Source organism: Phyllostomus hastatus, unplaced genomic scaffold, assembly GCF_019186645.2.
Source record: "Phyllostomus hastatus isolate PE091 unplaced genomic scaffold, TTU_PhHast_1.1 phas_contig_29, whole genome shotgun sequence".
In the NCBI taxonomy this organism is placed as follows: Eukaryota; Metazoa; Chordata; class Mammalia; order Chiroptera; family Phyllostomidae; genus Phyllostomus; species Phyllostomus hastatus.
Window position 1 is genome coordinate 1,287,842 of NW_025333835.1, and position 12,946 is coordinate 1,300,787.

Genomic DNA, 12,946 nt, shown 5'->3' on the forward strand with positions numbered 1-12,946 from the left:
ATAAAGCCAGCTAAAGTCTCAGAGCTCCCAGAGATCCACCTTAGTTGTTAATCAGTGATAGAACCTCATGCTTTACTCAGCAGTCCAGCTTAAGCTCCACAGTGTGCTATGGAATCTTTCCTGTGGGCAGGGGTATTGCTTCCCTTCAGGCTGATGCCACTTGGCTGCGCGGGGGCGGGGGCGGGGGGGCCGGGAGGGTGAATGCTCTGCCCAAGAAAAAATAGCTTCTGCAGTATGGGGAATGACTCAGCATAGGCATCCTGGTGGCTATTCCCTCAGCTCTCTCCTCAGAACCACCACAGACTCTCCTCACATTATCTCTGGTCCACTCTGCCCTCCATCTGCCAGAGTCCAGGGGAAGTGGCTACGAATGTAATTTTGTGTGTTGGCCTTTTAAGAGGCTCTCTATATTTCCATCCACCTCTCCCTAGCAGACAGAAACCCCACTGCTTTTCACAGCTGATGTTATCTGGGTTCCTTTCTGGCTTTGGTGCTATTGGCTCAGGAGCCCAGCTTGGGGTTTATACCCCACACTTCTCAGGGGTAACACCTGAGCTTCTGAAATATCCTTCCAGAATTTCAGCTGCTGCCCATGAGAGCCAAACCAGCCGTTTTGCATCTCCTCCATTGGACGTTCTGGTGAAGTCATTTCTTCTGTCTGTCCATGATTATAAGGCTTCTCTCCAGCTCATGTTCAGCTGGTTATTCAGAATGATTTCTCTAAAACTTAGTTGTAACTCCAGATTTGTCCTGGGAAGAGGTTAGTGTAGCCTCCAATTACTCCTCCACTATCTTGGGTCTCTATATCAAAATTTCTTTATATGGAACAGTCTCCTTTTTAAAATATAACTTTGTTTATCTGTTGTTTTAAGCCTCAGTGCATAACAAGAGTGCCTTCCTGACCCATATAGCAGATGCTCAGTAAATGCAAATTGAATCTAGTTCAATTTTATTCATTTCAGTCAGACATATATACATGCATACACATGCATGCACACACTCACATTTATTTTAAAAAACAACTTTGTGAATTCATTGAAGCCTATAAAATGAGCCCTAGAGATAACAAATGGGCTTCTATCTCTCATGCTGATGGATTAGTTACTAGAGATGAGTGGTAGAGCACTATATTAAGATGGATTGTGAGACCCCATTTGGGCTCAGCAGGAAGGAATGCCATCATCAACTAGCAATGTCTGCCAAGGGATCAGGTGTGGGGGAAGAGCATAAGCCCCATTTGTTTGTCTATTTTGGTGATAGAAATAAAAGCCTGTCACAAAGAGCTGTTTTCTTCCTCTCTCGGGAGCTTGACTGCCTACGTTTGAATGCCATCTCTCTTCCACTTATTAGATACAGAAGGTTGGGCAAGTTACTTAACCTCTCTGCTTTGGTTTTCTTAATTATAGTTAGTAATAACAATTGACCTACCTTATAAGATTTTTGTGAAAATTAAAGGAGTTAGATAACATAAATAATCATGAGCTATGCCAGCCACATAGCCTTTGAAGCCTCTTCAAGTATAAGCCATTATTGTTGTTGTTGTTGTTATTTTGTATTTTATATTCTCCTACCATTGCCTTGTAAAGGGTAGTTTACACCCCTCCCCTGGCCATATTTGCCCATTTTGCAAAATGGACACAACAAAGACAAGAGAAAATGCAATGAACTCATAGCAGCATCCAACCTTTTGGCATCCCTGGTTCACAATGGAAGAAGAGCCTTGGGCCACACATTAAATACATAAACACTAACAAAAACTGATGAGAAAAAAACAGGTTTTAAGTAAGTTTTCAATTCTGTGTCAGGCTGCATTCATAGCCATCCTGGGCTGCATGTTGTCCATGGACTGTACACTCCTCATAGAGTGTGCAAGAAATCTGTGCCCCCAACCCAATTATCTAGAGTCAGGTAAATTTCAGAGACTCCCACTGCACTAGACAAATTGGGATAGGGACAGACTAACTACTCCCACCCTTCTCTTCTTTTCCAATAGTTTGTGGGGACATCTAATAAAATTAGATGAGCAATTTGAATATAAATTCAGCATTGATTGCCACTGAATAACCAATAACCACATATGACTCCCCAAAATATAACAAATAGTTTTTGTAAAACATGTATAAATGCTGTGGGGTCAGAGTCAGAAGATCCAGCACATGGTAGGGCTTTTGACCTTGGCCTGTATGTCATTTACACTCTCTAAGTTTCAGTTTCTCTATGTGTAATAATACCTTCCTTCACAGCTAATTAAATAAAAGAACATATCTGAAAATGCTGTGTTGGGAACCGCCCTGACTGGTATCAGAGGCTGAAACCCCCGCCCTAGCTAAGGCTAAGGGAACGCCCTTGGAACTGTAAGCCAGCAAGGAGACAAAAGCTTATCTTCCTGGCAGGAATGCTGCTTCTGCTGCTTTATTCATAACTGAACCCCCAAAAAGCTTGGTCGGTTAGCCAAAGACGGGTAAGATTCCCCACGGGGGGAACGACCTAAGCCAGGCACGATCACTTTGGGAGGCCCCCCCAAAAGAAGGACTTGGGGGGGGCTGCAGCAAAAGGGGGTGATGGACCCTCACTCCTCGGCTTTGACAAAGTCTGAGTTCTCAGCGTCTGGAAGAAAATCTCCTTATCTCTCGGTGGCCTTAGTTCCCTTGCTCCACCTAAGCCTGAAACAATGACAGGGTGGTGCAGCTCGGTACTGAGAAGTGCGGATTCCCGGGGTGATCAGGCCTAAGAAAGAACATGTAAATTACTGTGAAACCTCCTTTGTTTAGAATGCTCTCAGTTGAATGAGAAGGGTCTTAGGAGGAAGTTAGCTTGTTCCTCAGTCTTACAGCTCTTTGACCCCAACTCAATAGACCGGCAGAGTTCTTTGTTTTCTATAGTTCCTTACTTCCCCCGAATGAGTACTGTACTTTACCTGAATTATTATGCAGCATGAGTCCAATAAAAGCAGGTATGGACTGTAAATCGGCGCTCTCCCCACTAGGGGGGGTGGCCACTCTGTCCCTACTTCCCCACAGAAACTAGCCTGTCTCTGTGCATGTGTTGTTTTCTCTCGCGTGTGTTTCGACGAGCCATCCACAGCATTCCGTGGTCACTGCTGGCCGGTGACCCACGCGCAACAATGCTGTGCAAGCTCTCCCACACCATACAATTAATTGTAAGGTGTAAAAACACTCTTCTGACCTCATAAGGTGCAGGAAGTTGCTTAAAGGAAGAAGCACGATCTACATTACTATCATGATGTCAAAGAACAAGAACACACACTGTAATGAGGCTCTTTTTGTTTTTCAGAACCCTAGACCTTCCTAGATAAATTCTATTTCTGCTAGATTTGATTTTATCTACCCTCAGTAGCTCCTCTTCAGCAGCTCCAAATGCTGTTTCCCCTAAATGCTATAATTCAGTTACTGTTTGCAAATGAGAGTCTCCTGGTGACCATTTCCAACCTAGAAATTGTGTGTTTAAGAAGAAAGGTACAAAATATACTGATAAGGGATGGGAGAGCCAGCCAACTTGTCAAGCAAGAAGTTTCACAGACTATGGCAGAGCTTCCCAACCAGTGTGCTTTGAAACACCAACTGGTGGAGGAAGCTGCTGAGTCCCAGTACCAGTTGCTTCCAGCCTTCACTGTTCTCCCATACAAACAGTATCATTTTCTTTGTGTTATTTGCCCTGAAGAAGGTTGGGAGCATAGTCCAATGGCATAGGGTATATATAGTACATTTTACAATTTTTGTCTCCTTTAATTCTCCCAGCCATTATTTAGCTCCCACTTCACAAACAAGGAACCTGGAGTTAGAGAGAGGGTATGTGACTACCCCAAGGTCATGGAAAATAGTTAGAAAAGCCAGGAAAAGCTCTTCTTTCTCTTCTGATGACTTCCTTTTCTTTTCTCCTTTACATTCTCCTTCGATCACTTTTTATGCTTTTTAATAAATTGTGTGCATACTTTAATCCTAAGAAGAGTGACATAAAGAGAAATAAAATCTACCTTTGTTCATTTTTAATGGAAAATTAGAAAAGTAGGAAAACACCATCCAACCTATCAACATCAAAATATAAATAAAGCTAGTTCACATTTTAGTGATTTTTAATCTGTGCTTCCCATTCTTAGTGTTTTCATATTGGGTGCTAGCGATCCTTGTTCTGTTGTTTTGTTTTTCTTGTTTTAAACATACTATATATACAAGTTTGAATTTTACTTTTGTAGCTTAGTATTGTGACTTCAATATTTGCTTTTGTTGCTTAATTTTTGGAGACATCATTTTAATAGCCAAATAATAATCCTCAGTAATGCTCTGTCACATGAGTAAATTAAGTGTAAGTGTTGAATATGCGAATTTCAAGTTCAAATTTTCTGATTCTTATTTCTTTACTACTGTGCCATTCTCTGTTACTAGAATTCATGTCATATTTTATCCCAATTGTACATGAAATTCTTGATATCACATCATTCAAGACAAACAGGTGATTAAATGACACAAACAGTTCTTTAAAATTAAAAATAATTTTTAATTGTTTATATTCTCTGAACCTCAGACACCTCTTCTGCACAGATATTCTTCATCCTGTGACACAGAGAGCACCTGTGATGAAAGATTAATACAGAAAACTTGAAATTCCAAAATTATGATTGCATAACAATTATCTTCTTGGGTTTTCTTGATTTTATAAAATTTCAACCCCATAATTTCTAAAGGAAACCATTTAGAGAGACAACTCTAAGGAACAGTAAAAATAAAATGAAAAATTATAAATCAGGGCCTTTCCACCCCAATCCCAGCATTACATACTTAACAACTTTTTTAACTAGAAAGAAAGATGGGTTTTTTTTCCTAATATTTTCTTTCTCTCCTTTTTCCCAATAGAATTCAAGATGACTTATTCATCGCAAACCCTGCTTAATCTTAATACAAGGTAATAGCTTTCTTGTTGGGTAAATCCAGTGGAAATTTATGCTTATGGATGATGCTTCAGGAGCCTTTAGTTTTCCAAAGGCAGGGAGTGGGGAGAGGGGAAGGAAGTACAAGGAACAGGTCCCTTGAGGAAGAAGGAGTTCAATCAGGGTGGCATCTTCTGGAAGTCACATACAAAGGACTCTCAGTACTGCTCCCCTCTGCCACCCAGTCACTCACAGAGTGAGGGACAGGTCCCAAGCTCAGAGCCCTGGCACCTAGAACTACAGAGATGAAAGGGCAGGAGGTACTGGGAAAAGAGAGCAAAGGGCCCCATGTGCTTGTACCAAAGAGATTAATAAATGCCCAAAAGAAGTTGCTCAGGCATATTTCTAAGGTCTAAATGATCATTCAGTGAGTATTCATTAAATTGCCACAGAGCGTGGCACACTCTAGATGGTCAATAACATACCTGTGGAATAAATTATAGAAATGCCTTAAATGTGCGGGTGGGGGGTGGCTACTGATTCACAGTACTTGTCCTTGAGGTCAAGGGACCTCAGCCTGAGGTCTCAGCCCCTACAATCCCTTCCCAAAGGATGACTGATCATTTCTTTCCACTTGGAAAGTGGGTTGACACTAGATATTATAAAAGCACAAGGCCAGTGGTTATTATGGTCAGAAGCAGGGATAAACTCCCAGCTCTGCTGCATTGGGAAGCGACAGATTACAGCTTGAGAACTAAGGGCTCCATACAGGGGTATCCTTAGACCTGGCAAGGCCAGCCCCCCACTCCTGTTCTCTGCTGACCCCCTCATTCCATGCTTCATACTTCCAGGGACACAGAAACATGGATCTGAAAGGACTGCCTCCCTATAAGGCAATGTGTAGGGAGTGGCTTTTCAAAGGCCCCCAATAGCTCAGCTACTGACACTCAGAGTATTACACAATGTAGCAGTGAGGGGGCCTGACAGTGAAGTGACCATTGGAAAGATTGTGATTGAGAAGAGGAATTCCAGAGCCAGACTACCTGGTTGTCAATCTCAGCTCCTCCACCTGCCAGCTGCATGCCATAGGGTGACCACTTAGTATCCCTGTACCTCGATTTTCTTATCTATAATATGGTAACAGAGAGCTTCAGCTTCATGGGACTGAGGTGAAAATTAAATGAGTATTAACTCATGGGGCCCACTTAGAACAGTGGTTAGCACACAGGACATGCTAAGTAAGTGCTGAGTACCATTTTATTCTCTGTTCTGAGCTCCATTAGCCACCACGTGGGAACTTAGCATGCTTAGAATGAGAATCATGATTCCTGGTCAACTTTATTCCAAACACACCCATCCGTCCTGTCCTTTCTTCATAGTTTAGCTGAGTGGGTTTTCTGTTCTAGGGCCCTGAGGAAAACACAATGATCTGAGAAGTCCTGGGGCCTAACATGGGTCTGTCCATTTGCTTCTGGCTTAGGTGCCCAAATTTTAGGTCTGGACCCTGGAGTGCTTAGATAGGCCCTGGATTTTCCCGACACAAGGTTTCTGAGAGAATGAAGCCTCCACAAACCTCTAGGAAAACAGTGTTACACTTGTGTTTTTTAAGAAAGAGGGTGAGAAAAGGGAGTGCGCTCAAGTCAAGAGTTTCATGGCTCTCTTATAAATAGGAAGTCTCCTTTTCCCATTTCTCATGCATGCCCTGAAGGTCCCACAAGCACATGCCAGGGTCCTTCCCCACTCTGAAGCAGCTGCTGAAACTGTCAAAACTGGAACTGGGCCTGGAACTGTCAAAACTGTCTGGGATCTGGGATCCCATGGGTCCTCCTTGTACTCTCCCCATTGCAGATGGAGCAGGGAGCTAGTGTCGGCCCAGGTTGGTGGGTGCTGAGGCCACAGCAGAGCCCTGGCATGTGCCCCAGAAGGCCCTGCAACATCCCAGGCTAGAGCAGTCATGGCATAGAGGGTGCTAAGTAAATGTACACAGAGATGGAGATGACCAGAGCCACTATTACCTTAAGTATAATCCCTGTGTCTATTGTCAGCTTCGACTTCTCAAGGTCCTTTCCTGAGGATTTGCATTATCCCTTTGGGTCCCAGTGGGCACCTGGTGAGTGAGGTAGGGCAGGAATTATCTCACTAGAAGGAAAAGTCCACAGCAGGCTCCTGGTCTGTCCTTGAGGCATGGAGCAGGGTAAGAGCTGACACTTGCCTAAAAAGCTCACCTGTGTCCATTAGTTCTTGATCCCTACAGTCATGTGACTAGGACCCAGGCATCTTGCTGCTTGACTCCAGAGCCCCTTTCAATGGCACATCCTAAGAAGAGCTGCTTGGCCCCAGCCTGCTGATTGGTACAAACCCAGGCCCACCCACAGGGCCCTTGAAGTGGCCCAAGACCTACCTATAACACCCACAGATAATGAAAGATAACAGCTTTCTGGTGGTGTCTCCAGGCTTGAAAGAGTGGCTCCTCTTCTCTGCCTCAACCACTTTACCCACACTTTCAGACTGCAACCCCTGACCCCCTCCCTGTTCCTGCATTCAGGAGCCCTGATGCAGGCAGGGGATGACCTGTCTCAGGAAGGGCTGCTAAACTTCTTACTTCCCCTATGAGAATAGCAGCAGCCAAATTTCTCCCACCTTCATTTTGTACTCACCTATGGAGAAGTATGATTTTCAAAAAGGCAAAAAAACTGAGGCACAGAAGTTAAGTAAATTACCCAAAGTTATTTATGCAAGAGCCAAGATTTAAGCTTGGGTCATCTGACATCAAAGTCTATGTTTTTCTACCAACCATAGTTTCCACCCATTCATATGTTGGGCATTTTCCCTTACAACTCTTGGGCCAGTTTACATGAGATGACTTCAGGGCCAAAGCACCCCAAAGACCCTTCTCATCCCTTTGAATTACAGTTTCTTGCCTCCAGTTCAAAGTCAGAGATTCCTAAGGAAAGACACAGTGTGAGTCAGTGGGTTGGGGTAGTACCTCTTCATCATGAGCTACTAGGTAGCAGGGTCTGTACCCCACACCCAACACCCTGTCATCAGGCCCTGCAGAAACCTTTCTCAATGATGGTAGTATTTGTAGTAGGAAGACCAGAGGGGACAGACTTCAGAGCTTGATGTTAATCTCCTGTGACATCTACCTTGGTATTTTTTTCCACTGTGTCTGAGGCAGCTATGAGGCAGGAAGGGCAACTGGAATGATCAGGGCAATGAACCAGAAAAGACAGAGAACGTTTTGGAACATTGGACAGTCAGTTATAGAAGCCTGGCCCATTGGCCTTTGAAGGCACCCGCAGATTCTTCCACTCTAAGTGAAGCAGCATTTAGCAACATGGGGGTCTGCTGCCCAAAATGGCACACAGCCTATTTTCTGTGATCCACAATCTGGTCCCTTCTGCCTTGTGGTGACCACCATCTGGGATGGGCAGAAGTCCACAGGAGCTAGAGAGCAGTTACAACCACCCCAGCTTCCCAGAAGGCCATGGCTCTGGGTTCCTACCTGGCCCTTGTTTGGAAGTTGACTGAATCCTGTACTCTCCTCTGACAGAAGCCCGCCTGCTGGCATCTCTCAGGTGACCACCTTCTTCACTATCTCTCCTCCCATCTTTGAACCTGCTAGCAAGTCTCCTTATTATGTCACGAAGCCTTCTACATCCTTCATGAAGGATGATGGAGAATCTCTGTCCTGGCAGGACCAGGGCACACAGACGGAATACATCTATGAGACCAAGGGTAAGGGGAACTGCACCTGCTGCCCACCTGCAGCTGGGCTCCCTAGGGGTTGGGGGAGGAATGCATTCCATGTATGTAAAAGATCGGGGCTTAAGTATTATCTCTCATGCTGAGGGTATGAACTGCTTCCTGTGCCATTTGAAGTTGTATTTTGGATAAGAAGTTAAAACTTTTTCCCCTGGTTGGTGTAGCTCAGTGGATTGAGTGCGGGTCAATCCTGCATCCCGCGGGTCAATTTGCGATGCTGCAAACCAAAGCATTGCAGGTTCAATTCCCAGTCAGGGCACATGCCTGGGTTGTAGGCCACGGCCCCCAGCAACCACACATTGATGTTTCTCTCTCTCTCTCTTTCTCCCTCCCTTCCCTCTCTAAAAATAAATAAACAAAATCTTTTTAAAAAAATTTTATTAAAAAAAACCTTTTCTACTAGTCCTGCTGTAAACTTCCTCCATCCTAGACTCCCCTCAGAGAAAGAGCATCAGCAAAGTACTGAGACAATTACCTTCTTCGGTCTTTTTCTGTCTCTTCATTAATCTTCCTGTTCTTGTTCTTCATGAACACAGACTCTATTTCCCTCATGGACATAGGCCATTTCCTTCCCCAATTACAGACCCGTTCCCTAAGGTGATGGGCCTTATCCAGGTAATCACATGGACAGTGGCGGGTGCCCCTCTGGACGACCCCAGACTCTGTTTCAGAGTGCAGTCAAAGCAAGCCCTGACTCAGGACTGGTCAAAACCAGCCTAGTGTGAACTTTTGTGGTAACAACTGGGAGACTCAGAGACAGTCTAGCAAGGTTTCAGTGGGCAGCTTAATCCTCTACCCAAATAAGCCCAAAGGCCCCTCACTTTAGGATCCTAAGGATGAAACACTGAATTTCTCACCACTATTAATAATTTAAATCCAGCCTTAGTGAGATTGATCCATCACAGGTTCACAGATTTGTTTCACATCTGTAATCATGGCAGCAGTAAATTAGATTTTCCCATCACCTCATCTCCCTGCACCCATCTGTGCCTGCTAAATTTCATAGCTCCAATGTGGTTAAATGAAATTAGGAGTCTGAACCTATGTGGGAGAATGGAGAGGCAAAGGGCAGCCCACACAAGCTAGGAGGTTGGTGGCATAGGCAGCACATGATGAGGAGTGTTTTACAGGCCAAATCAAATCTTGTTGGACCTTTGTCAGCACATGAGCTCTGATTGGGCCCCAACCACTGGAACTATATCAAAGTCAGTAAGCATGACAGCTGGCAAAAATCTGAGCATTTCTCTACATATTCATAAGCAGTGTCCTGAAAGTTGTTTAGTGGGTAATCACTTGAAAGTGCCAGTGCTAAGCTTGAAGGGATGTGGGATAGAAGAAAGAAGATAAGAGAAGGCTGTGGTGTATGAACAGAGCCTGTTCATACCTCTGTGGACCCACCTCCATTAAAAAAACCCTCTGGAAATTACTATTTGTTTTGACCTGTTCATTCATGATCTTTTTGGTTTCTAAGTTTAATTTACAGAGCTAGTCATGCCTCTATCTAACTTAAATTTAAAGCACTCTGCATACTTGTTCCGTAGGGGCATGTTTTGCAATTGTCTTATCAGTACTAAGTTCCTTAATACCAACATATATTCTGTGTTTATTTAAAGTCTAGCCACCCACTGTAAATGTTCCCTGGGCCAAAGGTGTGGACCATATTAAAGCCAGGGTCAGTGACACATCCCAGGTTCCTGCAGTTATGTGAGGGGGTGATCTTTACAGTAAAGGTTGAAACACAGGGAAAAGCAAACAATTCCCTAAAATTCATGGAGGTTCTTCTCCTTACAACCTATCTGTTTGGAGAGCATTGATAATAATTCAGCAAAACTTGTCAGTAATAGGTACATAGCTGATCTGGCCAATGGAATGGAATGAATATATAAGAAAAAGACTTCTCTGAGAGAATGATTAGTTATAAGAGAAAGAAATGGAAGTGTGCAAGTGGAAACCAGGAAATATGGAGCTTCAGGAAGTTAGAAGAGTTCAAAATCATGTCAAGAGAAGATAAGGAAAGTGACTCAGGCCAAATGATCTGTGGATGATGTAGATGGGCCCATGCCAAGAAGGAAAGCCAGTCAGTCCCTCTGCAGCTGGAGCACAAAACACTAAGGATTCCCGCTGTGGCTGATGTCAAAAAAGAATCTACTTGCAGCCCATGGCTAAAGCCACCCACCTGCTTGCTGGAAAAACACAGACAATATGGACAAAAGCAATCCAAAGTGCTGGTGGTGTGGGGCCGAGGGCCAGCAGGAACAAGCAGAGATGACAGCCGTCATCAACACTGCTGATCCATGAGGCCAAGGCTGTGCATTCCCACCACTAAATACCTGTAAAGATCCCCAGCCTTTATCAAGATCCCTGCTTGCATTTTTAGCAAGATACCCAGAGGATTCTCAGGTGCAGGAGTGTTGGGGAACCACAGACCACAAGTATAGGATGAATACAATAGGATGCAAGTTTCTATTTTAAAACATCTTTTTATTATGAGATTGCTCAACCCTACGTGGGCCAGAAATGGCATTTTACATGGCAAATTCCTCCTCAGCAAATCAGACTGTGAATCAAATGTGGAGGAAATAAATCCTTGAAATCTTACTACAGAGAGTGGCAGATCCAACACGGAAGGATTGCTAAAGGTACCAGAAATGCCTCATGACCCATGTGAGGAAGCATACTGAAGGAGGATCAGAAAGGATATTGATGGCCTCCAGTGTCCACCTATCCAAGCACACATCAGGGTCATAAACACAGTATACCAAAAGTTCTGACACAGATCATTACATCCATGCTTAAAGAAATCCTCAAGACTTAGTGCCTGGCATACAGTGAGCACTTATAAATATTTGTTAAATACTTGTGAAATTGTTGCTGAATCCTCATCTGATTCAGAGCAGATATGGTGATGAGAAGAGTATATCTTATATACAAAACAAACAAACAAACAAATAAACAGTCTTACTAGAAAGAGAACAGTGTTTAGGAAAATGTGGATGAGGATAAATAGAAAGAGAGGAAGTGATATTAGTGGAATAATTTACTTTAAGCCACCTGACCAGATGGAGAGCAGGGTTGGAAAGCTCCTAAAAGTACATACTGGCATTTACACAAAGTTTCCCTCAGTGGACTCGGATTTTGAAAAATCACACGCAGTTTATAACTAGATGAGAATCTTACCTACAATAAGTGTAGGAAAATGGCTCAAACTTTAAGAAGAGTGTCAGGAGAGCTGATTGCCCAGGATAAACTTATTCTTACCAAAAGTAGTAGTAGTAGTAATGATAACAATAACAACAATAATTTGGGGGCCCTTTTAAAATATGAGCGGGGCAAAAAGATCAAGGCAGATAGTGTCACTGTTTAGTGCAATGTTGAGAAGTGACTCAGATAAAGTCATGTCCTTCAATTGCTGTTTAATTTTTACTTCATTGTGAAGGAAAATGACCTTCATATTGAAAAGGATACAACAAAATTAGACAAGAAATAGGGGAAAGCAAAGTTAGTGAAAAGATCAGAGGACATTGTTGTGTCCTAATCTAGAAAAAATACACCCAGAATATATAGAGAGAGAAAAATAGCTTGATCATGTTTATACTTTTCGAGAAATTGTGAAAAATTGGGAAAATGAGTCTACAACCAATCTGGGGCAAATACTGAGAGCAAAATGACCACAAGAAGCTAGCATAGGATTAACAAGAACAAAGCAAGTAATACTGGCTTTTAGCTCACTTTTTGATAGTTATTAGATCAGGAAATGGTGGTAATCCAGTAGACTCAAATTCCACAATGTGTTTCATTTCCAAAGCCTTCCTGATGTCCCTGTGGAAAAGAGAGTGAAATATCAGGTGGATGCTAATGTAAAATGATGGAGTGATAACTGTTGAATGATCACCCAGAGATACTGTTTAAGGACCAGAGTCAAACCAGGTTCCAGTGCAGAGCCACAGGGCTCTGTCCAACACATTTTATCATAGGCCATAGATACAGATGTAGGAGGAAAATCTGTGTTGGTAGATGACCTAAAGCTGTTGGGTGATGGGAACAATGTAATCAGATTCCAAAAGATCTTGACAGGCAGAAACATGGGACCAGAACTATTTATAATTAAATGCTGCTTTTAGGCCCATAAAAACAACAGAATAGAGACGTATAATGTAGGGAAACCCTCTTTATTGTAGATGCTTTACTCAACCATAAGCTCAGTAAGTCAATGGCATGACTGATATGAGAGCCAGAAAAGTTAATATAAGTAAATATAATTAAAAGATTCTATACAGAGGGATTAGTCCTACTCTA

General features: G+C 43.1%; 1 protein-coding gene across 1 annotated transcript in view; it reads left to right on the top strand.

The window, feature by feature from the left end:
• ERICH6B (glutamate rich 6B) overlaps positions 1-12,946 on the top strand; it is a 63,488-nt gene that overhangs the window by 14,091 nt on the left and 36,451 nt on the right. The window contains exon 2 of the mRNA XM_045838926.1: positions 8,464-8,623. Coding sequence (XP_045694882.1) covers positions 8,464-8,623 — 160 coding nt within the window. The remainder of the gene's footprint in view (positions 1-8,463; positions 8,624-12,946) is intronic.